The following is a 27,396-nucleotide window of genomic DNA, read 5'->3' as shown; positions in this document are numbered from 1 at the left end:
CAGATTAATCCATATCTCTCCCATTAAGTCCTCTTCGAATTATATTCTATTTATTAATTTGTTATTTAAAAATTTTAATTCGTAGACTACGCAAGATTTGTGTGACTATACATTTGTCCGGAACTCCACTTTTTTTAAAATTATTTCTAAAATTTCGCTCCGATTTAAATGAAAATTACGTTCTTTCAATTTGATACGACGACAGTACGAGAGTTTTTCAAAACAGTACGAATTACAATGAACAAAAGAATAATTCTATGTACAAATTTCATCGTTTTCATTAAAAAAACGTATTTTATACATGAATAATTAACTTTGTTCCCAAATTATACACGTTTCCTTATCTGTTCCCCCCCCCCCAAACCCCTGTGATCCCATTGCTTTTTCGTACTTTTATCGGAAGTAAAACGCACAGATTCGTCCAAAATTCCCTTCTTCAGCTCGTGATTATACTTACTTAAGAAATGATTGGAAGTCATCGCAAATGGCTTCGCAGCCAGGCCATTTGCATACCCCGTGTCCATACAGAGGATGCATCTTATCGTTGCCACATCCGTCCAAGAGCTTGTCGTCTTGTAGACCCGCCACTCCGTTCAGTCCTTCTCTACGACCAAGCCCCATGGAACTCAACAACCCTGCAACAACGCGTATCAACATGGCTTTATCCCACGAAACGACTGGACGCTTCAGAGACGGATGTCGAGTCCACTCGAAGCGGCGGGCAAACATTTTTTTAAGTGTCTGATCGATTTTACACTTCGTTTCCTTGAGAGGGTACTTACCATTTAGACCGGTGATGCTTTTGTGGGTAGCCGAGTTATGATGGACATCCATCCCTTCGCTAGAAGCTTCTTTCCACGGGCTGGTCACGTCTGCGGGCTGCAAGCCTGGAGGCCGATAGTGTACACAAATTCAGCAAGAAACTTTAAAACTACATTTCTTGCTTATGACGAAACTACAATTCAATGTTCATGCAGGAATATTAACAACAATTCACAGAGTAATTTAAAACAATCAGATTGAGAGACAAGGTAAAATGTCGCTTATTATTATTATTTAGTGTTCTGTCTGAGGACAGGTCCATATGAACAGGATCCTTCCATCCTTTTCTCGGACTGGGACCTGTTCATATACGTTCTTGGCAGATGATCCAGAAGTGGTTTGCCATTGCCTTCTTCTGTGTGAGTGTGAATGGTGTAATTGTTGGCCTTGCCCAACACAAGTTAAAAATTCGGGCACCGCCGGGAATCGAACCCGAGACCCCCAGGATTACAAGGCCAGCGTTCTAACCGCTAGACCACCGTGGCTTATAGAATGTCGATTACAGCGAAGCAAAACGAGATTACAACAATGGAAACTAGCTTTGTTTCTCGTGCCAGGTAGTGTTTACGTCTTTGCAAATTCTAGAGAATTTATATTTACATTTCTGTGCCGAATTATTTGTATTTGTAACTGTCGTCAAAGCTCAGGAGTTATTTTGAGGTCACCGTTGTAAATCGTTCGTAACTGGAACCGAATCACTTTGTTAATTCGCGTGTTAGTATCAAAAACATGGCGGAACACTTGTCTTGTCTAAGCGCGAATGAACGTGTCACAGAAGAAAAATAATTCTGAAAGTTGTCACGAATCAAGTTTATTCTTTTTTAATTGTATATGACATGAGGCTGAAATGTTAATTTAGTTAATTTACAGATAATATGAAATGCGAAAAACGCTAGACAGTCCAAAACGAGGGACTACTTTTCAGTGCGTTATCTTATCCGCGCTGTGAGTACGCAACCAGACAACACTAACATCACGCAAAGTCATAAGCGCTTTACGAACGCCCACTGCAAAGTAAGCACGACAAACTGGAACGGGAAACAAGCTGATGAGGGAATTTTTTTTTTTAAATTTGCAAGCTCTGTACAGGTTCATCATTCTGCGAGCGTTGTTTGTCATCCGTTTTGGAACTCCGCACATAATGTGGGTGTCAGTGTCAGATTCTCTGTCCCCGTCTCCTTTATTCCTATTATCTCTTCCTCTCCTTCTCTTTATTTATTCCCTTTCCAAGCTCTGGCGGACTCTGGGCGTTGCACGTGTTCACAAAAATAATCTCCTCCCGTGCCTTTATTCTACTAAACTGTTTATTCAGACTGTGTAGTACACTCGACCCCTCCATAGCAGCTAGAGTGCGACGTTCGTAGAGTAGGAAAGAACGCCTAGCTGTTCTGCAGACAGCGGGTTTCACGTGTGAAGCAGCATCAAGAAGAGACGAAGGCTTCGTCTGGTACAGGTTCGGAAGGGCTCAGGCGGGGAATGGATCATTTCAAGGACAAGGAAGGGCTTAAATATTGTCTTACACACGTGAAACCTAACCTCACTCGCTCGCTCGCTCGCGCGTCCGTCATTGCAGCGACCTCGTACGCGCCTGACACCTGGCGGACTGACACCCATACTCTGTGTGCGGAACTCCAAGCAGACTGGCCTCGACCAATCGAAAGCAGCTTCTCGTGTTCACTTGTCTCTCAAATCTCATTTTAACTAGTAGCTAATGCCCTTCAGTGTGATCGTGGATTCTATTGGCTGGATGGGGAAAGAAACAAAGAGGTCGGATTTTAGGAGCAAGGAAAACGTACCTTCATATGACAAGCTCTTCGCCTCCTCGTGCTTACAGTACGCTGGCTGGCACAGTGTGCAATAGACACTTCTTTTGTTTCCACAGGGAGTTGTCTGTCAGCGAGATGACCCGTGTTAAAATTATAATTATTATTTTTATTTTCACTAAGATCTTCAATCAGAGTTTTTGCAGGACACGATCGTAATTGTTAGAAAAAAAATAAGCTGATGTATTTGAACAATCTTATTATATACGTAAAACACCATTCTTCATTTTCACTTTTTGTATTTATCTTCTTCTAACTTCGGCGAAAGGAAGACGCGAACACAAATATTCACCAAAATTTCAGAATAAAATGTAGTGGAAAATGTCTTTTGTCTATTTTAAAAAAAAATTCACTGATATATTAAAAAACATAAAAATAAATGTTTTTTTTTAAATATATTAGATTATCGATTAAAATTATTCGTCTGATTTTAAAACGTGTTCTATTCTTTCTCTGTCTACGCGCTGCAAAAACAAACACAAAAATTCATTATCATACTTTTTTCATTCTTCTTGTTTCATGATGACGTAAGCAACAGGAAATCCCTTCGTAACATCTTAAGTCGTTGTTACACCCATGGAGATAATATTCGTGACTGGGGCCATTAAAAATCAGTTATAATACGTTTTAATCCTTAAGAATTTGATAATAAGAAACTCAATTTTAATCTCCACGTCTTATAAGATGGATAGTAAAATACTGACTAGATTTTTTACGAACAGCCTCTTCAATTTCTTGATCTCTATAAATAATAGACGTTGTTACATATCAGATAAGTCAAAGATCCGTCACAGGGGGGAAATTTTTAGATTTCCGTATATCTTTGATTGGTGTACTTTTTTTTTTGAAATTCGTGACCTAAATCTTCGTAATAAAATATGACCGACCGAAGGCCTTAAGGATCATTGGGCAGAATTGACTTCCTTTGTAATCTGTCGAGTCCTTACGAAGTTTCACTCGTTCATATTCAAATAATTGCAACAAACGTACGTTTTAAAGCTCGTAGTGCATATCGTAAGAGTAGTTAAGTTTACATAGAATTATATCTGACTATAGTCTTAAAGTAAGCTGTTAACAGAATCAACGGAAACTCGTTGGCCTTGACACGCGTAGTAACTTTTGAAAAACTAATTTTCCTACCAAAATTATATCACAGAAATCTGATTGCTGTTTGTTATCTGCAGATAATTTATTTGTTTTGTAATAACAAGCATTTTATTCTCTCAAATCAATAATATATAAAATCATAAATCACGTCTGAGTTAATTTATTACGAATTATCAGTGGAATGAAAAAAATAGTTCCAATATTTCGTGGAGCGTTTCTTGCAACTGTTGGACTGTACCAGTCATTAAACTTTGGAATATAAAACACCACAAAGTCATCTTTTTTAAGTACGACTATTATCCTTTTGAACTGTTGTTACGTAATCCAGACGTCACATAAATAAAAGATTGTATTGGTTATGTACACATCGCAACGAACATTAGAGGTAGGGGCAATTTCCTTGACGTCAAAAATATACCTGCCTATAAATATTCGTACGTCGTTCATTTGACATTACCTGAAACTGTCGCAGACTTACTGGTACAAACAACAAATATTATTGTCTTCCTTCCTAAACATTTTAAGTCTAATATTTGAAATTTAATTCTTTATAATTCTTCTATATATCAGTTTACGTATCAATTTGTTTCGCAAACAAATCCCTCCGCAAACTCATTCAAGAAATATCATCTTGGAAACAATTCTTCATAACTTCTTTGTGATATTTCATATGAACGACAAAATTACGTCGTATTTTCCATCGAAATACGAAGAAATTGCTATTATATTCAAAAGAAGTAACTGATTTTAATCAGGAATTTTGTTGATGTTTGTAATTTATTAATCCGATTCACGAGAAGCCTATTTTGAAAACAGAATACATTTTAATAGACGGTTTAATATTATACATATTCAGATTTCTGTTTAATACTTTCATTGCTCTGATCACAAAATTACGTTCGTCCATTCTCCTGTCAATAATAAATACGTAATTGTCTCTAGCCGTCGGTCGGTGGCTTAAGTCGTCATGGACGTGACCAGTCAATTTACATGAACATCGGCCTTTTTCTTACTTTCCTCCTAATAACATCATTACACATGTTTCCGTGCAGTTATCAGTTCCCGTGACTTCAGGTCTTCAAACCTAATTCCGTCAACAAACGTTTACATATCAATTTGTCGTATTTACGGTAACAAAGTCTGGAAAGAAAAAAAATTCTCATGTCAAATTGCTCTCGACGTTCCTGTTCAAACATAACCTCCAAATCGAAGAACACACAGCGCCTTTAAATATTTAACGTGAAAGATTAAAGACGATTACCCATTTTTATTTCATGTATATTCTTTTTTTGACAGCTTTATATAGCCTACGGTATTCCCAGGGCTCCCTGTCGCAACATCTTCCGACGTTTCGAGACCTGATGGAAGGGCCGTAACGCCTGTATTCGTGGTTTTGAAACTCGAATAAAATTCACGCCCATCATCCGAACCAGAGCTGGACAGACTTCAGCAACGGCCTTGGGCCTACCTGCGCTCTGAGCCTGCGCGTGGGCCTGCGCCTGCGCAATAACCATGGGCTGAATGCCGATACCCTGCTGTAGAAGATACTGCCTCTGTGTAATTTGTAACTGCTGCATCAACTGCTGTTGCTGCAAAGCTAATTGTTGCAACGGAGCTGCAGCCTTCTTCTTGTCGCCTGTCTGAAGGAGATGCGTCTGTTGGATCAGATTCAGTTGGAGCTGCTCCTGCAGCTGTTGCATCGCTTGCTCCAACTGTTTCCTTCCCAATTCTGCCAACTGCTGCTGTTGCTGAAACATAAACTATCACTCAACAAGTCGTGTCTCTGTTTTCCAGCAAATTTCGGTTCGTCAAACCAACGAATCGGTCGAGAATCGATTCATTTATGGACTTCTCGCCGAAATGTCAGTAAGCATCACTTTAGATTTACTCCAGAGGAGATAAATCCAAAGTAACGAAGACTCATGGCAATGAATGGGATGACTGATGGAGATAAAACACTAACCTAACCTAACCAAACCCAACCTAACTTAACCAAACACAACCTAACCTAACCAAACACAACCTAACCTAACTTAACCAAACACAACCTAACCTAACCAAACCCAACCTAACTTAACCAAACACAACCTAACCTAACTTAACAAAACACAACCTAACCTAACCAAACCTAACCTAACTTAACAAAACACAACCTAACCTAACCTAACCAAACCTAACCTAACCAAACCCAACCCAACCTCACCTAACCAAACCCAATCTAACCTAACCAAACCCAACCTAACCTAACCAAACCCAATCTAACCTAACACAACCTAACCAAACACAACCTAAACTAACCTAACCAAACCCAACCTCACCTAACCAAACCCAATCTAACCTAACCTAACACAACTTAACCAAACACAACCTAACCAAACACAACCTAAACTAACCAAACCAAACCCAATCTAACCTAACCTAACCAAACACAACCTAACCTAACCAAACCTAACTTAACCAAACACAACCTAACCTAACACAACCTAACCTAACCATACCCAACCTAACCTAACCAAACCCAATCTAACCTAACCTAACCAAACACAACCTAAAAAATTATAAACTCTTTGTAGGACTCAAGGCAGAATCCCCACAATTTTCAGACTAGCTTGTGCAACAGAAAGCAGAAAAACGTAAAGAACGTTATGAGATTTATCAGTGTTAAAGAAAATGTTCAATTTTCTCTATATCAGAGTTCATCTGACAGCAGATATAACTATGGAACAAGTTTTAATAATTTATTTTCTGCTTACGCGTACCACCGATGGTACACGTTCCACACTCTGCCAAACACTGCCCCAGAAAGACTCAGAGAGAGAGAGGGAGAAAAAATCCCAACTCTACTTTGTTCGTCAAATATCTCACATGGACTGTCCTAAGCGCGAACTCCATGATAAAAAAAAGCTAGCTACGACACGCCCAGTTTTCGACCGTCCTTAACCAGCGGTTCAGATGTTTACGTTTTAGTTAGATATTCAGTAATACTCCTTCCTACCCGAGGCAACATCGATGTATCGATAACACAATTAAGAATTCCAACTCTCGATCTCAGTGTTCGATTGATCGAAGGCAGTGTAGTACTAATATCGATCGGCGACAATTTTAATAACACGCGAATCAATAATTAAAATTTGAATAGCATATATAGACTTCACGAGTTCATTTGTATTCATGTCCCGGGCAGTAAGTAGCATGTGAGTCGATACGTAACAGCTAAACAATAAAACAGATAAGGTTTAGAACAAAATCGAGGGGGCTTTAAGCATGATAAGTTCCAAAACTGTAACACCCATCAACATTTCTCTCGACAATGCAGGAATCAATGACTTGGAAATAAATAATAGAAGTATCGAAACTTGTGAACCGATACAACTTCGGTTGTTTTCCCGTTCAAGTAGCGAAAACCCCCGTCTCACTCCCCCCAACCCCGATTTGGAAATGCGTGTTTTAACTTTGAGGTTATTCTATCGCGGAATTCAAATGTTGGAAAACAAAGGTCTTATACGGATATTTGCATACAGAATGCAAGAAGTAATTTCATGATTTACACTCCTCACGTGACATCGTCTTTATTTATTTATTTATATAATAGTTTATCTAACGAAAATTTCAGAATCTTGTACTATAAAACGTAAAATGAAAGGTTGTGTAAGGAATTTACGTCTTAATATTTTGATAACCTCGGTAATTGATATAGCATCGTCTAGAGCATCACAAAAAACACGAATAATTACGCAGAAATAAATTCAAAATTCCTTTGTCCTCTGGTCAATAAAAACTTAAGTTCTTAGACTTCGTCTGTTCCAACTAGACTACAGTGTTTTGTTTATCTCCCTACGCATCGCAGTCTTCGACTCTCTTTTTTTTTTCTCGCAGTTTTAGTAACACGCGGCTGTCTGATGCAATCAAGTCTTTTTTTAAGTCGGACTGGTCGTTTGTTTACCACAGAAGTTGTCTGGCTTTCCACATGTTCAGAAAATACCAAAGATCTCTTCTTGTGTAACATTTTCCCTACGAACTGGGTAATCTACGTGTTTTACAACAATGGCCCTGGTTACCTTTGTTACAACAATGTACACTGACAACGATTTCCTTCTCTGTTGTAACATTGTAAACCGGTGTCATTATTGAAACAAGACACTGATCCCAGATCACATCGTGACAATAAACTTGGATGTCATACGATCGTACAATTTGTTAGAGCCGTGGTTAAAATCCAGTTTCCGATTATCTGAATTTTACCAATATTCCTGTTACATCTAACCAGATTTTTTTAACATTACTTTAGAGTTCTGTTTATCGCCCCATATATCTCCTGTTATAAACGTACATAAAGAAAGTAGCCAACAACAAATAGCATGCTTCAAGGTCACTGGAGGGATCTACTCCCCCCACCCACCCACCCCCCTTACCGTCCAGTACAGCTGTGCTAGCTTTCCTACGCTGCCAGTTCTAAATTGTCTTTACTCGCCTGAGCTCCGATGTTCGTGTTGTAACCTTGTACGACTTTAAAATCTAGTGACAGCTACTTTAATCAATCTTACCAGTTAAAGAAACACTTCATCCAAAAGTACTGAAAATGTAAATGAGAATTTTCGCTTTATACCGAGAGTCTTAATTTAAAATAGGTACATCATTTTGATGTATATGTTTTGTAAATATTAATTCTATCAGTATAGGGTATTGTTTCAAGGACGGGGGGGGGGGGAGTCTATGTCGTCACCCGTTTCGACTGAAAGACACGCACAGTCTGGTACGCATTGTTTTTTACCGTCAACGTTCAGACTGAAACAACTGGAATTTACCTCCAATCCAACCATAACAATTTTTAAATCGTCCTGTTTTGACAAGTATGCCTAAAATCCACGAATAAAAAAGGATGTTTCCACTATACGATGTTAAGAGAATTTTAAAACAAACAAAAATCTGTATAAAATATTACATTATTAAGTATTTTAAAATGTTTTAACAGCAAGGCCTATGGACTCTACAAAACTTAAATAAGATACAGATAAAAAGTTATAAGAAAATACCACTAAATCTTTTCTTCAGTGTCTAGCGAATTGACAACATTACAAACAAAACACAAATGTACATTTGTAACATGACAATAAAATTCAAAACTTAGTTACAAAAAGAAATCTGATGTAAATTACACGGGACTACATACAGTTTTAACGAAATTTCATCATTTAAAATAAAACAAACTTATAAATTTACAGACGTAAACTATTATACGTTACGTTTAGATGCTTTGGGAAACATAACCTAAAATGTCAGTCTTCTGGGCGATCGCCATGATAACAGAACAGCAACGCCCTCCGAAAAGTTCGTAAACTTCTACCAGACTACAGCGCTATAACCCAGAACACAGCGGCCATCTTCGGTCTCACCGCTGTCACAACCTCAAACCGTACATAACCTAACTATTTTATAATTTCACATTAGTAGATCAAAATCTGTAACTCACCACTGATTTTAGCGTAAGGTACCCAAATCTGTCATTGGCAGGAATATCACTTGCAGTGTCCTGTAAGAATAAAGGTTCAGACTGAACACAACACACATTTTTAGTACCATATTTGGACGTAAACAGTCATACAAACAAAACAGAACATTATTACTCGTAGACTGTTGGACAATGTTACAAACTTATGCACTTAAAAAAACAAAATAATTTTGACGATAAAAATCTTAAAAAGAATTATTATAATATAGCCTCATTAACTCTACAGACATATGCTTCCTCCATTATGAGAGCGATAACGCAGCAATGACCTCTGAAACGTCTGTAAAATTCTATCAGACGACACGCTATAGCCAAGACGACGCCTAGTATCTGACGTAAACTCTGCAAATCCTTTAGCGGCTTCAAAGTTCTAACATAAATTCAATAAATAATAAAAACAAGTACATTAAACTAAACATTAGAATTTGTTATCTATACCAATCTCCAGGTATAATCGTGATATATGATCCAAACAGTATCACGTGGAATTTTCTTTAAATCTACATTTCCTTGAAGATTGGTGTTATTCTTAAAACGAAAATGATAACCTAACCTTACTTCGTAACATTTGGGACCATCAATACGGCATTAATCCAGTTATATAAAAAGTTTCAATTAAAATCACATTTACTCTTATTGGCTAAAAAAATCCAATGCTTTAATTAAAATGTAAGGCAGACCTTGTTCAGACACGAAAGTTGAAAATCATAAGGAGAAAAACGGGGCCATCGTTGTTGACGGAGAACAGTCTTGTTTACAGAAACAATTCTTTTAGGTTAAGTCTGCGTTTTTTATTGTCTCCTTAAAATTGTGCTTTCATAACGTAAACAAAGCTTAGTAACGGGTGAACGAACTTGTAAAGACCTACACAAAACGTCTGGAGAATTTCCCACATCTTATTGACGATGATAATAATACTTTATATTCATCAAATATGACTGATAAAATCAGGGATAAAGATGGCTGTCTTCTGAGTAACTCTTAGGCCTCATGATGGAGGCAGCAAGGAACTCTGAAACGTCGGTAAACTTCTACACGGCGCAACAACCCAGAAGACAGCCGTCTTCAGACTCAACGTCGTGAAAACCTCACTCAAATTCTGCGAAATTCTACACTTTTATTGTGAGATTCGTACAGACGATTTCAGGTTTTCAGAACGACTTTTGACTGAGTCGGTACGAGGAGTCGACGAATGTTTTCCGAAACCCTAACATCCAGTGTTAGCCGATACTATGGGTGTTAACACGTACTAACCGGCTGGTGGTGGTGATGCTGCTGTTGGAGAAACAGCGTGTGTTGTTGCATGAGGGACTGCAGCTGAGTTGGACTAAGAATCTGCTGTTGTAACAGCTGTTGCATCTGCTGAAGCCCTGAGGCAGGGGACATCATCATCTGCTGTTGGTGGGGGGTGGAAGGGGGCGGCTGCTGCTGATGTGGTGTGGCTTGTGACGTCTGAGGGGGTTGTTGTTGTTGTTGTTGGGCCGCGGGTTGAGACGGCTGATTCGAGGTCGTCGTTTGTCCTGGAGGCTGCGTTGCCGCGGTAGACTTGCTGCTTGCGGGAACCTGCGCTGGACCCGGGCTTCCCTTCCCATTGCCCACCGAGTCCACGACGTCGCGTTCCCTATCTCTCTCCCGGTCCCGTTGTTGATGGTGTTTCAGGGCTTTGACTAAAGACGAGGCCTAAAAAACAAAAAAAACAAATCACATTTCGCCATTAACAACAAAACAGACGAGTGATGTTTACTGTTTCTTGTTTAATTTCACGAATCTGCGTCAAAAGTACAGGAAGCGGTCGTGGTCTATTTAATATCTTTCTGAAATTACTTAAGAAAACCACGTATTATAGTAGGTCACCTCCCGAATGTAATTCAGTTATTCAGCCTACAAATTCATTGTCTCTTTCTTATAATGTTATTCACTTTTATTTATTTAGTGTTCTGTCTGAGGACAGGTCCATATGAACAGGATCCTTCCATCCTTTTCTCGGACTGGGACCTGTTCATATACGTTCTTGGCAGATGATCCAGAAGTGGTTTGCCATTGCCTTCTTCTGTGTGTGAATGGAGTAATTGTTGGGATGCCACGGAGGAAAACTCCGTGTTGCCTAGACCACGGCCTTGCCCAACACAAGTTATAAATTCGGGCACCGCCGGGAATCGAACCTGAGACCCCCAGGATTACGAGACCAGCGTTTTAATCGCTAGACCACCGTGGTACACGTTATCCACTAGTACACATAAAATAACAGTAAATTGTTAACAAAATTTCATACGATCGCCATAATTATAATTATCAGTAACAACAAACAAGCTGTAACCTAAAATCGATAGCCATATTTAACTATCATAGATGCAATAGTTCATTTTAAAATATCACTGCTACGAAAAAAGAGCCTAAATATTCATTTACTACGGCTAGAATCATGTTAATTTATAGTCCACTAAATGCAGGCCTAGTTAGTTAGTTAGTTAGTTAGTTACTATTCATTTTTCTCAACGACGTCACTAATTCTCCTGGAAGCAGAGTGTCCTTGATTTCCATTAAGTAACAAGGTCACCATAGTTATGAACTCGCAAATTCCAAAAAAGAGTTAAACTGTACCAACAGCAATTTAGCGATTCATCTCAGAATATATCCGCAATCACAGAGAAGACTTAAAAGTGAGGGTGGGTTCTTTATAAGAAGCAAAATCCAACTTGTCAACAAGACCGTCTTGCAGAATAAAAGCCACGTATTCTACTGAAAGTTCGCTGTAATATATAAAGTCCCTGTGAAAACACCACTTAACATCATTTCATTCTTGAAAAGGACCACAGAAAATCCGTGCCCTTTATATGGTTTTTAAGTCTCTTGATAGAAAATTGATTCCTGCTTCAACTCTCTTGAAGGCAGGTACACTGGGTTCAATCTAGACATGCTCTTTCTAACAAAAGCGTATTGATATTACGTAGAAAATGAGTGAATCTCGTGACATTTCAGCTATGAAAAGCTAGAAACTTCTGTGATTCATTATAATATATAGTGTTACAATTCATATACAGTGGTTTTATATCGCTTATGTAGGTAAAACAATCAAAAAGTCAATTCTTGACCCACGTTTTATCTGTCAAAACCGTAAATAACCTTGAAATAAAAAACAAAAGAAAAACAGTGTTATATTAAGTGTTGGTAATGTCCACCAGGATAAGCGATGAATTAACTCGATGTTTCTTTTAACCCGGTAAAGTTTTTCTACGTCACGAAATCGGTTCACCAGACGAGACAATGTCGATTTGTTCAGTATCGAGAATCGAGAAATGTATCTCTAAACTCATTCTGTCAAGTTAAGAACGAGATGTGAGTGAGGTTATGTTCGACAACGAACACTCGTTGCATCTGTGAAAAAGACATCTTTGCACTTCGACCGTTAAAAGACAACTGACGATCTGGCCGCGAGCAGCTTATACCATGACGCTACCTGGCGAGAGCTTTTGTATATTCACAGCGATATTGTGTGTTTATTAATATAATTCAATTTTATTGAATTTCAACCATCATTAAGTATTTTAATATGCGTTACGTGACATTTCGATTATCATCTAAGAGTAATTACTTTGTTAAGACAGTCTACAATTCCGAATTTTTAAATTAACAAAATTAAAATTAAAATAATTTTATTTTAATATATTTACTGCTGTACTTACCCAAGATCTGACTTCTAAACCAGGATTTCCCATTGGTACAAACATACATGAATGCATAAATACGCACATACAAGATATCTCACCACACTACATGAAAACATAGCATAGAAGAAAATTTTCTTATTCACAAAAAAATCTATATTTTACGAGCTGCATCACGGACTGGTATATGTTGGCGAGCAATGTCAGAATGTTGTGGGGACGACCAGGGCTCAGTCACCTGAAATTGCAACCCGAAATTTCACAGTTTTGTCGAATCAATTATTCGTCAACGCGATCCATTTTTTTTACCTACATTTATACAGAAGAGAAACGAACCTATTAACTACGACATGTCTCTCCGTCCGTCTGTCCAGAGACGAAATAGCGCTTTGAATCTGGGGGGGGGGGGGGGCGGAGGGGATCGTACAACACTGGTTTATAAAAGGCTGGAGAGTCGATCCCTTACGTCGACAGCCCATATGTATATCTATATATATCCGCCGCGTACAATTTAATCACACATTGGTTCTTCTTGATAAAAGTGAGACCAAATACAGGGTGTTCCATTTAAAACGCAACCGTAAATCACTCACAAAAGAGACGAAACCAAAGGCAATATTTAATTTTTACAGCCTTATACCATAGTTGCAGCTAATTCACTACTTCAAATCGATACGGTCGTACAATTTCACCTGTCGTGTCGCTCGATAAACGCTTGTCACAAACAGAAACGTACTGTGTTCCTAAACGATGTTATCACTCGATACGTTATTGTCTTATTTGGTACATTATCAGGATAAACGTAGCCAAATGCTTCACGAAGATCAGCAAACGATTTCGACGCAAAGTAATGAACACCAGCTTCTGCGCACCTGGCGTGATCATCGGCCTAGCAACCAGGGTGACCTTGACTCTAGTGCCACAGGAGAAGTCGAGAGAGTCTATTACACAAGGGCTGGCCTTCTTCCGATGAAATATTGTACCGTAGTATGTAACTCGTACTGGGGAACGTTTTAAAGGGATGATAAAAAACAATTTTTTGTGTTATAAGTGAAGGGCTTGAGAATGGACGATTCTCGGCAGAGGCGTCTGTGGCTACCAGCAGAAGTAGACCATTTTGTTATTCTAAGAGTCTGATAATTGATCTGATTTCCATCTTTAACTCTGCTAAGAACATATACAACACAACTCACTTCCGTCTAAGTGCTCTGAAATCTGTTTTCGTGAGTTTCTTCAAGATTTGCCCCAAGGTATTGCAAAAATTCCGACATGGATTATCCGATCCACCCGCTGTCTTGTTGGAACACGTCAAGAGATTTCACTCGGCAAAGTTTTCCTTTCTTTTTCAGTGACAACTACTTCCTCTCACGTTACACCACGAAACAAATCGGAGTTCACAAGATTATCCGTCTTCTTTAAAACGTGTTGAAAGAGGGTTGTCATCACTTGTAAAGAAAAATTAAGATGCTGTAGACTTACAGAAATGCTTCGAAACGTTTAAAACCTGACGTCAAGCCCAAATATCTGTTTCAAGATTCTATAGCTTCAAATTTCGTATTTATGTTTAAAAAGGCTTGCACGAAAAGTGGCGATACCAGAAATCGTAGGTTCATTACCATCGTTTTTACAAAAGGTAAAAACAATTGGACCTCATTATATCCAGACCACTTCAAATCTCATCGTCTTAACCTATTTATATTAGATTACATTTAATATTAATTTCCCTTCTACACCCAAGTGGGAGACCACGTGTAAGATTTTCTCAGTTAAATTTACCTCTTCCACACAGACTAAATAATCACGATGTGGGTACCATCCATCCATGAATAAGCAAACTTCTTCCACGTCACATTTTTATTTCATTTAACACCCAAAATTCCTATACCCTGGATCTGTGCTATTTAAAAAAAACATACCATGATATAATTTTATAGTACCCGTCTTAAATTCCTCCTGAACGCTGCTGGTTATTATATAAATCGTAAATTAATTATGATAAGGACGAAAACGATAGTAGTTTATAATGCAATCTCCCTGATGATGGCGGCAACAAATATCTCCGAAACATCTATAAACTTCTAGAAGATTACACGACGTTACAACCAAGACGACAGCCATCTTCGGACTCACCGCCTTGAAAACGTAAAATATCATGTAAAGAGTTTCATTTCGGGAAATTAATCTACCTTTCCACATTTAGTACGAAACAGGACACAGTTACGTTACTGCATACAAGGGCGCAAAAACTGGCGATTACTCCACACGTAGCACATTCATATAATAGGCCCACGTTTGACGCACGTATGAGATTAAATTTCAACTTTTTTTTATATTTCCCTACGACAGGGGGACAGGGAGTGAACATGTGGCTAATAGCAAGTCTAATATGTGGCACAGGGGGTTGAAAGTGCTGGTTCCCTGTTTTCCTTGACGATAACCAATCATTCAGTGATGCTATTGGGGGTAGCCGTAGGGTGAGAGACGTTCAAAGATCAATATCAGAACAACGCAGATATTAAGGCACAGGACGAGATACTGAATTCAGTCTGAAGGTATTTCAACTACATGCCTTCAAAAGTACAATGCTTCCTTTAAGAAATCTCTTGTTTTATTGAAACTAAACAATCTTAGACCTGTATCTGCTCTAAAGCTATCTCTACCAGGGCCCTGTCCTCTTACCACATACATTTCACCTGAAGAAGGAAGGAAAATCCATCTGTTGAAGTACTTTTCATACACAGAACGTTCTAAGTTTGACTTGAAACATGATACTGTTATAAAAGAATCAGTAATTATCACACATATTTTCATAAACACAATCATAAATCTACTATTTAAACATAACCGTAGAATACAATACAAGATATTCTCACTTTTATACTAAAATATTAAAATACGGGATTTAGAATTAACCCTTTCTGTCAGAAATTGACGAAGAAACGTCTCTATGGCAACAAGGAAACTTGAAATTCACGGTATCATTCTGTCTCATTGAAATGCGCGTGTTATATATTCGTCTGTTTTTTTTTTCCATCTCTCCCAATCTGCGATTCAGTTCCCGCGATTTTCGTTGGCTGGCAATCGATTCTTTCGTGCTTTGAATTTTTGAAAATGTCTCCCGGCCACAGGACAATGAAAATAGGTAAATAATTCGTGGAATAATTGAGCAAGTAGATTTCGCATATTGTGGCGCATAGACTGTTTTTTTTTTAACGTGTGTGCTGTGGAGGATCTCTAAATATTTAATAGCAGATGTTGGTCGTTCAGGATGGAGGATGAACATCCCTCTCATCTTCTCCCCATCCATCAGCGGGAAAATCCTACACTGGACATGGACCAGGGTGGTTACCGTTAAGAGGAAATACGCTGGTTTTCCCACCTACAAACCATCGCGTATCGCTGTCGCCTGTTAACAGATAACCCTTTTTTGATGACGGCAGGAGTAGACTTTACCACACTCTTAACAGTCGTCAGTGAAGGGCGTACCGAAAAGTATATGACAGTAGCCACTGGATAGGATTGGGGCTAATTGAGATTACGCCTAAAAAGTTTCCACCTTCCAACTTGGTTTCTCATTTCACAGCTTAATTTAAAAAAAAAAAAGGTCACAAGGAAAAAAAGTTCTGGAAAAGAGATTTAATCTTACCCTGTCTTTATTGAATTCAACGTCAGAGTGTTGGTACACTTTGTAAGTCGAGAAGTCTGAAGAACGTCGCATTGCACGCAAGACAGACTTTCCGAATGAAGCCTTATCTTAGACTGAATTAGTTTTCGGATATAAACAAATTTTATAACACGGCATATTAACACAAAAGGCTTTTAAAATTTAATTATGAAGGCGTGTGGTGTTGCTACTTTAACTCTCAGAAGTCCAAGTTCATCTACGTATTAATAAATCAGTCCGTACCGCGAAGAAAACACATCTCTTCACCATTACAAAGATCAAATAGTTAACGCTGATTAATGAAATAATCGCTGTTTACAGTGAGACTCATACTAAATCCATAAATATAAAATGAAGAGTTACTGACTGTTGAAGTAGGCGGTACATATAATTACCACTGGATTTTAAGGGGTAATGGTAACAATTTATTTGCGGATTTGTTTAAATAAATACGCATTAATTTATATTTTTAAATCAGCGGATAAATTATAAGAGTTAGAGGCGAGCATGAAGATGGCTGTCTGGCAGAAGTTTACCGACGTTTCAGAGGTCCTCAGGGTGATCGTATTAATCGCAAACTTCTACCAGACTACACGGTGCTACAAAGAACAGGACAGCAATCTTAAAATCTTCGTTTACCCAAGATTAAAAATTTTCCATCGTTCGTTTGTCATTTTTTTATCGAAGCTTAAAACTCAAAATAAAGAAATACGTAAAACAATCCACCACTTTCATTCTTCGGTAGTACCAACATTAAAGTATCAGTCGAAAATTTACCTCACAACATAAATGGGGGGAAATGTATTTTCAGTCATTCGTCCACGTGGCCACTTCGTTGTTCGCTATTTCGCGTACAGGAAGGACAGAAACTTCCAACAACCTACAGGAAGAGTTCCTTCGAACATGAAGCCACCTTGTCATCGGATATTTTCATTTTCCTATCGATAACTTTGCTTTAGATTATTTTTTCCCTCAAAACCCTTTCACCCTATCAGCAAGGAGTCTTTTATAATTAGTGCAATGGCCGGAGATGAGCCCCCTCGTCACCGGAGGAGAGAAGTTTCTCTCCCCTTCCCTCCCAAACCCCTCGACTTAGTGCGTTCAGACCAGAAGGTAAGTTTTCAAGACAAAGCCATACATTCTCTTAAAATAAAGGTATTTTATAATCAACATGAAAACAGTGATGACAAACACACCAAAAATGGTTTTATCTAACCACAATTTTAATTAACATGTCACGTACGTGGGATTCATTTATGTATCTCGCATACAGGCATATTTTAAACTAAAATACCACAGCCATAATTCAGTCACACCTCCAAGTAGGGCATTAAAATGAATTTATCTCAACATCAGAAACTCCTGACAAAACACTCGAAGAATGAATTAAAACCGAAAAAATTTCAAATAACGCGGGTACAATTTAATTTTAATACAAGAAGTTTTGGCTGTGATACAAAAATATGAATAAACTAAAAATTGAATTGTATAAGGCAGTGGTATTCAACCTGGGGTACGCGAAGACATCTTAGGGGGTACGTGAAATTTAAAAAAATATATATATTATTTTATGATAAAAACCGAATAATTAGTAATATAATTTATTTAATTTATTTTAGATGTAGATTATATACAACGTATAACTTGAATTATACACCAACAACTTTGGGGGTACAAAGTTGAAGAGAAATTATATCTGGGGGTACGCGAAGACATCTTAGGGGGTACGTGAAATTTAAAAAAAATATATTATTTTACGATAAACACTGAATAATCAGTAATGTAATTTATTTAATTTATTTTAGATGTAGATTATATACTACGTATAACTTGAATTATACACCAACAACTTTTTGGGGTACAAAGTTAAAGAGAAATTATATCTGGGGGTACGCGAACAAAAAAGGTTTGAATACCACTGGTATTCGGTTCGCTAAATTTTGAGGAACCTCTCCTCCAAAGCTGCTTCATGGCGTGCAGCGGGGAAAGACCTCACATCATACAATTCTGAAGTGGACCAGCGTCTGATCAGACCAGTATATCGTATAGCCTGTGAAGTTACTCGACTCGAAATACATTTTCTAACTCTGTTGCAGATTCAGACTTCCACAAGTTGAATCGTTTACTATCGCGTCAAAGTGTTGCTAACTTTAACAATGCAGTAATTGATCCAAATTGCGATAATACACGCGTAACAATGTCCCTGAATCCAACCAAAACAAGACTCGACTGACGATGCATGACGTCATCATCTGGGTGCAGAAGCCGAGAGACTCCGATTACTGTTACTTATCGTTTCCGTATTAGGTCTCCTTCACAATAGGTCCTGCTTCCTCCCTGTCAGGATTCCCTCTCTCACTCTCCTTGAAGACGCAAACACAATGGCACTTGAGCAGATAAACACAGTCGCGTGTGTAAAGCACAGCGTAGAGATGCTGACGTCACGAGAACGATGGGAACACGACACGACCCACATAATTTGTACTCACCGCTGAATATTCCGGTGATAAAATCAACGAATATGCAGAACGCATGGCTTTAGAAACAGATGCAGAGGGAAGATAATATTAAAACGAATTTCGAACAGAATATAAAGCTCCAGACTGGACTAAACTTAATATTTTAATATTTTCCGTCAAATCACAATTTTTAATAAGATAATAAAATATAAAATATTTAAAATATCATTTCACGTTCCGCATCGAATGATCGATTTACAAATTGGAACGTCTCTTACGACATGTTTCGGTTATATTTAACCGTCCTCAGGTATAAATTAGATTGGTAAATTTTAAAACTCGAATTACAATCCTTTACAATGTTATGCATGTCGTAAGAGACGTTCCAATTTGTAAATCGATCATTCGATGCGGAACGTGAAATGATATTTTAAATATTTTATATTTTATTATCTTATTAAAATTGTGATTTGACGGAAAATATTAAAATATTAACCTAATTCACAATATGACGCAAATATACTACCTTATGGACTAAACTTGTTAACGATAGGCTCTTTCGAAAATTGTTACAAGATTTAGGGTCCCATAAACTGTAGAGGTTGTATTTTCTTTTGAAAATTTAAGAGACTTTTTTAAAGACTGTTCTACAGAGTTATTGTTAACGGAATACAGAGTTTGATAAATGCATTTCTATACTAACGTGTAAAATCATTTTCTGGGATAACACAGAATAGGCCTGCCTTAATAATTTCAAGTCATATAAACATTTAATATCATCAAGAATATTTAATAAAACATCGCTTCGATACAACCAGACACTATAAGTATAATGACAAGTACATCTGTACTCTCTATTTACTTAAAATCAACTTTAATATTATCATCTGATCTATTCCTCAGTCTCCCAAGTTTTCTATTTCCTTCAGGGTTTCCCACTCAAATTCTGCATGAATTTCTCATCTCTCCCATGTCCTCGTACACCAACCTTTTTTGATTTAATCACCATTATTATTATTATTATTATTATTTAGTGTTCTGTCTGACGTCAGGTCCATATGAACAGGATCCTTCCATCCTTTTCTCGGACTGGGACCTGTTCATATACGTTCTTGGCAGATGATCCAGAAGTGGTTTGCCATTGCCTTCTTCTGTGTGTGAATGGAGTAATTGTTGGGATGCCACGGAGGAAAACTCCGTGTTGCCTAGACCACGGCCTTGCCCAACACAAGTTATAAATTCGGGCACCGCCGGGAATCGAACCCGAGACCCCAGGATTACAAGGCCAGCGTTCTAACCGCTAGTAATCACCATAATGATACTAAAAACATGTCCACCAAGAATGATGGGAAAATATGAACTAATGCAAAATTAAAACACATTTTATTTATAAATGTAACAAAACAGAATACAAAAATTAAAATCATTACTTAATCTTTCCTACATTATGAAAGATACGAGCATATGTTTTGCTGCGTTGCATTGCTTATATAATTAAAAGTACATAGTAGACCACGTACGAGTAAACAGTCTTTTGTTTCAGTGTACTGGCTTCACAAAAAATTACACCATGTTTTGTAACAAAAGAATTAATATCGTTACTTTTCTTTTGTTATTAAATAACATAATTATTAATTCACGTAAAACATTGTAAAATATAATCTTACGTCAAGATTATATTAACTATGCTGTATTACAGAATATCCGTGGTAAATTACAACATTAGCCCATAAAACCTAAAATCACGTAATCACCATACCGTGGAAAAGGTTATACGAACACACACATAATAAATACTTTTTGTATCTTATATGCGTCATGTTTGTGTTTGATTAAATATATTTATTTTGTACAGTCTATACACAAACGTTTGAAGTTTATTGGTGTTGTAAAAATTATATAATATTAAAACATTTTGTTGTGTTGTCCTCGTTTACTATTTTTAATATATATTTATACGATTATTTATTTATTTATTTCCTATGTCAATTCATACTCATTCCAAGAAAATAATTAAACATTAATTCCACAGATAAATATAACGTCTGACTACAATAAGCAACTTACCATGAAAATGGAACGCTACAAACAGAACTACGAATCATTATAATATATTGCATTAAATATCTAATAGTTTTTAAAATATTTTAAATTGATAAAAACCTGAAGACGACGGTATTACCCGTCGAAACATGTCGTTTTAATAAAAGCGCTAAAAAAATATAATGTAAAATCGTATTTACGATTAAGAGCGCTAATATTTTACACAACAAAATGTTTTTAATATTATATAATTTTTTACAACACCAATAAACTTCAAACGTTTGTGTATAGACTGTACAAAATAAATAAATATATATATATATATATATATATATAATAAATACTATTTCCATGTGCATCAAAATATCTTACGAGCAAATTTTCACCGACAGATCGAGTTGCCAACCAAAACTACTTTCACCAAAAACAAAAGGGCTTTCTCTTTTCAAGAAGAAAAGTTTACCGTAATTCCTCACGAGGCTGTTAAGCGCCTAAGACAATAAATTTCTTAAATTCTTTGTCGAAACAGTCTGTATTTTGAGAAGGGGTGAGGGGAGGCTTCCAGCAGTCGACACTTGATTGTCGATCTGTGAGGCAGATTCTATGAATTCGTTAGGGGGCGTGAAACTGGGAGGGTGTGTTGAATCGAGAGAACGCGTTGCTACGTACACACGTACGTACGTGCCTAACTTTTAACTTTCTGCAGTGTGGAGGCGCCAGATTAACAAATGCTACGCGGTATCTGCAGACTGCGACGAAGTCACAAACTCAACCAAGCCTGACGCTTACAGCGTGGAAATAATTCGGGTAATCGTGTAATATGCTGGTTTGTGAATTTAGGGCTTTTAGGGTTGGTAACCTGGTCATGATCAGTATCTTTAGAGATGACACGAGAGGGGGGTGGGGGTCTTAGGAGGGTAGAATGAAGGAGAAACATCTCAGAACTCCTTGCTGGCAGGAAGGCTAATTTTCTGTACTTACTACACGCTGGTTGGTTGAAAGTCTTCGACCTCTCCTTCCATTTTAATATTCACCGTTTAACCGCGTTTGGTATTCGCGATATCATCACTACATTGCAAGAGCGAAGGAAGTGTCTGGAATTATTGAGTAGAAATAATAAGCTAGAAAAAGCTTTTCCTTTCTCCCCTCCCCCCGTTTAGACCAATCCCAATTTTTGTAACCCAAATTCTATTTATGCAAGACACCCACCGTTTTCTGGCTTTGTCAAATAAGATAAAAAACATTCCGAGTCGCACATTCCACATCTCTCTCTCTCTCTCTCTCTCTCTCCTTGCGTAAATCAAATATAACTTAATGAAGTTTATGATGGAAGCCCCTTGCAAGACTCTGCAAGCGACAGTGTTTTTTCAACTCCTTCTGGAGCTGTGTTGTCTTTCCCCCTCCCTCCCCCCACACACACACACACCCTTCAACCTTTTCGCAACCCCCAATGTTGTTTCCAGAAAACGAGGTCAAACAAGCATTGATACCGGGAGAGCTGTTTTGTTAGGCTTAATAATTTAGTATCAATTAGTGCTGCCCTGAATTATACAGTTCTTTAGCTTTCGCTGCTTCGAGAAGACGGCGAGACGTGTTTGTGGAAAACACGCTCTGAAATCTTTATGTGCTGTGTACAATAGCAGGGGACTGATCCCCACCACTACACAAAACACAGTCCATAAATTCTTCACGTCTGATTTTCAGAAGGCAAAGATGACGCAAGCTAAAACTCAAAAAAAGTCCAATCTGCGATGTCCCTGACAATGAGATAACTTCCCAGGTACGTCTGCAATCTCCATCCTCTGTTTAACCACCACAAACCATCAAAGTCCCCTAAGAGTGCCCCAGAAGCATTCAGCAAACGGAAGGTCTGAGTGAGATCTCAGGTTCTAACGGCGACGTATACGAAGATGGATGACCACGGTGGTCTAGCGGTCAGAACGCTGGCCTTGTAATCCTGGGGTCTCGGGTTCGATTCCCGGCGGTGCCCGAATTTATAACTTGTGTTGGGCAAGGCCGTGGTCTAGGCAACACGGAGTTTTCCTGCGTGGCATCCCAACAATTACTCCATTCACACACAGAAGAAGGCAATGGCAAACCACTTCTGGATCATCTGCCAAGAACGTATATGAACAGATCCCAGTCCGAGAAAAGGATGGAAGGATCCTCTTCATATGGACCTGTCCTCAAACAGAACACTAAATAATAATAATAATACGAAGATGGCTGTCTTAAGGGATGTTGCGTTGTGTAGTCTGGTAGAAGTCTACCGACGTTTCAGAGGTGCCTACTGCCTTCAGGAACCAGGCCAAAATTCGTCTAATAACATATAAGGATTAAGCCCGTACCGCGAAGAAAACACATCTCTTCACCATTACAAAGATCAAATAGTTAATTCTAATTAATGAAATAATCGCTGTTTACAGTAAGAATCATACGAAATCTATAAATACAAAATTAAAAGTTACTGTTTAGTAGTAGCTTTATTCATTAAATAAACTACAAACCAAAAAATATAATAACACAATTCCTGCTTCATTTAAAAGAGACACAAACTTTGTTGCATTCCTGCATTCTCAAAGACAGAAGTTTTGATCTCTAAGAGAGTGTCTTAAGATTCTCACCTCTGACGAGATGGTCCACGGTCTTTGTCGGTGGGTGAAAAAGTAGGATGCAGGGAGAGACACAATGAACTTGTTAACGCAATTACAAGAACCTTCTTCCCATCCCATCTCATTCAGAATCCAGCTCCAACCCACTTGTTCTCAGGCAGGCGACGTCAAGATTAAATTCACGTTCTGCGAGACGGTCCCCCAGATTAACTAATTTTTCAAGCAGAAATTAGGATCTACAAGTGCCTGCATTTTGGATGCCATTTCAGTCTCTTTTCTTAACTCTCCTGTCCGTCCTAGCACCACTGTATCTTAAGTTTAATGAAATTTATATAATGCAAGCAATGTTTAATGTCTTCGCGTTTAGTAAAAAAACAAGATTCGATTACTCCACGTGGTGATATTTAGATACGTAGCATCCATAATTCGTAATATTACGTGTCCACAATCAGGCGGTCTCCACATTTGTAAACAACGCGTTCCTGAAAACCCTTCATAAATTAGATCACTGATCACAAACGCATTCTTAAATAGACCATTTCATTCCTGAACACGATTTAGAATAAAAAAAAACCAGTCTTTAACAAGATGGGTAAAATTATGAAATTACGCGTCGTAAATTGATCCCCTGTTGACATTATACCTTATAAACGGCGTAAATTCTGATCGCAGTAAAATTAACCGTGGTGGTCTAGCGGTTAGAACGCTGGCCTTGTAATCCTGGGGGTCTCGGGTTCGATTCCCGGCGGTGCCCGAATTTATAACTTGTTTTGGGCAAGGCCGTGGTCTAGGCAACACGGAGTTTTCCTCCGGGGGGCTTCCCCGGTTTCTCCGTGGCATCCCAACAATTACTCCATTCACACACAGAAGAAGGCAATGGCAAACCACTTCTGGATCATCTGCCAAGAACGTATATGAACAGGTCCCAGTCCGAGAAGAGAAAAGGATGGAAGGATCCTGTTCATATGGACCTGTCGTCAGACAGAACACTAAATAAATAATAAGATGAGGTGGTCTAGCGGTTAGAACGCTGGCCTCGTAATCCTGGGGTCTCGGGTTCGATTCCCGGCGGTGCCCGAATTTATAACTTGTGTTGGGCAAGGCCGTAGTCTAGACAACACGGAGTTTTCCTCCGTGGCATCCCAGCATTTACTCCATTCACACACAGAAGAAGGCAATGGCAAACCACTTCTGGATCATCTGCCAAGAACGTATATGAACAGGTCCCAGTCCGAGAAAAGGATGGAAGGATCCTGTTCATATGGACCTGTCGTCAGACAGAACACTAAATAAATACAATTTAAATATCGGAGATAATTCCTATGTCCACTAAATTCAACCCTTAAATGTCCAGAATCAATAATTTATTTTGTATTTATGTGTTTGGTATAATTCTCACTGTTAAACAGCGATCATTTCCTTAAACAGCGTTAACCAGTTGATCTTTGTAACGGTGAAGTGTTGTGTTTTCTTTGCGGTACGGACTGGATTCTTAAATATTACTTAACCAAGCTTCAGATTCAAAATACTAATACATACGAAGCAAAATTATAAATGGGTTATGTTAGAAAATCAATATCTAGTAATATTTTTTGATTCTGTTTTAAGATTCGATATCCGCCATCTTTTCATTCTTCAGCACACAGAATTTTAAGCAAGAGGATGATGGGTTCAGACGCTGTTACAAAACCAGCCCAATTTTACCCCACACTCCTTCTCGTTTCCACAACCAGCCATCTAACCGCTTTTAATATAAGACCCTCGCTCGGAAAAGTAACGTCGAAGTGGCAGTAATGTTAAAACGATTACCTTGTTTAATATTCATTTGGTTCGAATTCTTGAATATTAAGGTCCTGAAGCCCCTCGGCCGGTATATCTAGGTTGAATCGAGATGGTGGGGAAGCTATTTTGCCGAAGCGCATAGACCCATCCTTCGACCAAGACTAGCACGCAATCCAAGTCAACATTCTGCAAGCTCTTGTGACTAATGGAATATCCTACCCCGCCTCTGCAAATCATTCAGGCCTCATACATTTTAGTTTGCGATCTCTTAACAGGAAAAGCCGTGAGGAATATAAGTGGTAAGGACCTAGTATCATGCTTTGCTACCAACATTGTGCATATGGAAAGGTGACTACAAGCTTCTGTTCTCGGTAGAAACGGGAATTCGAAATTCGATACCTACCGAAATCGATACCAGAAAATCTTTCACTGGCAATAACGTCGAAGACTCATTTCAGTGGAGCCTTAATGGGGAAAAAAAATTAGTAATTTAAATTCCTCGTTATGTGATATTCTCCATTTTCCTAGATTTATATATTTTCCTCAGGCCTATCTCTAAAAACATTTATATTCATTTCCTTCTCCCGAGGTAAAAGACCCAGTCCCGCAAACATAAAAAACGCTAACACAGTTCCCTGGTGTAACACTCTTTACCTTAGTTTGTAAACAAAATTACGAAAATAATTTAATTAATTTCTTATTTTATTAATCTCATAATGAAACTCAATTCTATTTATAAAACCGTTCACAGAAATTTAAAATTTATTAAACTTCTTTCAGATACTTTACTTTAACAGGGTGACGGAGGCAGCAGGGACCTCTGAAACGTCGGTAAACATCTACCAGACTACAACCCAGAAGACAGAAATCTTCATACTCACCGACGTAAAAACCTCAAATCATACATTTGTATTGATATTAAAACCGAACTGAAAACATTATCTTTAAAAAAAATCGACAACTAGGTGCCCTGCTAGAGGCTAAAGTGAGTAAATCACCTACATAAAAGCGGTCCAGTGACCACTCCAGCATCCAAAAGCCCTCTACTCCACGGCAAAGTAACATGGCTTTGTCATTCTGGCAGTCAGATGGGTTACGGAATCTCCATATTGATGGGTGTCGAGATGTTAGTAAGGGGGGGGGTGTCTAAGGGTGCAATAGTGCAATAGTACCGAGAGCTCATCCACACCCCCCCCCCCCATCCCCCATCCTAGCTTCCGTCTCTACCACACTTTAACGATTACGCCAAAATTTGAATGTATGAAGGCCTACAGCGCCACTGCGCGCGGACCCTTACAACCTCAGAGAGCGAATAAAGGCCAAAGAATTGTTAAATCATTCCCCGCGTCTTCTCCGACAAGAGAAAACTCTCTCTCGCTTTGTTTTCTCGTTAATTCTCTCAAAATTGCGTTCCTCGCTCATACCTAGGCCATTGGTATTCACTGCAAACCGCGGGAAACGAGAAAAAAAAAACTTAAAAATTCGCTTTTGCGTTTCATCCCTTTTGAGAAAAGATCCCTTATCACATATTTCATATGCAGGGCGGGGGGTGTTTTGCTTGCCTAGAGCAATATTATTTCCATATTTTTCACATAATGCCCCGCTGTGTATGGCTTTTATTTCATGTGACATCATGGTAATGCATTTTAACGTGTTATCATTCATTGAGTCCTCCGCGACTCCATGCAAAGAAGCCAGACCAAGTAAATATTTGTTCAAGATGGGCCCTTATGGCTTCTCGGGAGCTTGATGTACGACGAATGAAAGTCCAACAAAGAACGCGCGAGGCATAGAAAGAGTACGGAGAAAGCCAGTACACGCTGTATCGTATGCATGTTGGTTGCATGTGGTAATACAAACATGAGAAGCTAACTGCTCTCTGACGGCAGATTTCCGGGAATTATGGGCTA

The 27,396-nt window shown here is 38.3% G+C and overlaps 1 protein-coding gene across 26 annotated transcripts in view; it reads right to left on the bottom strand.

Moving 5' to 3' along the window:
- The window catches only part of FoxP (forkhead box transcription factor P), a 475,517-nt gene that overhangs the window by 32,918 nt on the left and 415,203 nt on the right, over nucleotides 1-27,396 (bottom strand). For 25 of the 26 annotated variants that reach the window (XR_015536730.1, XR_015536732.1, XM_087354642.1 and 22 more), the window contains 5 exons: nucleotides 10,516-10,941; nucleotides 9,223-9,282; nucleotides 5,221-5,512; nucleotides 783-887; nucleotides 458-635 (listed from right to left, as the gene is read on the bottom strand). Coding sequence is in view for 24 of the 26 variants with exons in the window: in XM_087354642.1 (XP_087210768.1) it covers nucleotides 458-635; nucleotides 783-887; nucleotides 5,221-5,512; nucleotides 9,223-9,282; nucleotides 10,516-10,941 (1,061 nt within the window). In the remaining 2 variants the exon portion in view is untranslated. The remainder of the gene's footprint in view (nucleotides 1-457; nucleotides 636-782; nucleotides 888-5,220; nucleotides 5,513-9,222; nucleotides 9,283-10,515; nucleotides 10,942-27,396) is intronic. The other variant, XM_087354636.1, reaches the window with a different exon arrangement.

Source organism: Zootermopsis nevadensis, unplaced genomic scaffold, assembly GCF_977971745.1.
Source record: "Zootermopsis nevadensis isolate Lab colony 2312 unplaced genomic scaffold, Znev_1.0 Znev_ptg000023l, whole genome shotgun sequence".
Classification (NCBI taxonomy): domain Eukaryota; kingdom Metazoa; phylum Arthropoda; class Insecta; order Blattodea; family Termopsidae; genus Zootermopsis; species Zootermopsis nevadensis.
This window is presented reverse-complemented; position numbering and strand designations above follow the sequence as displayed.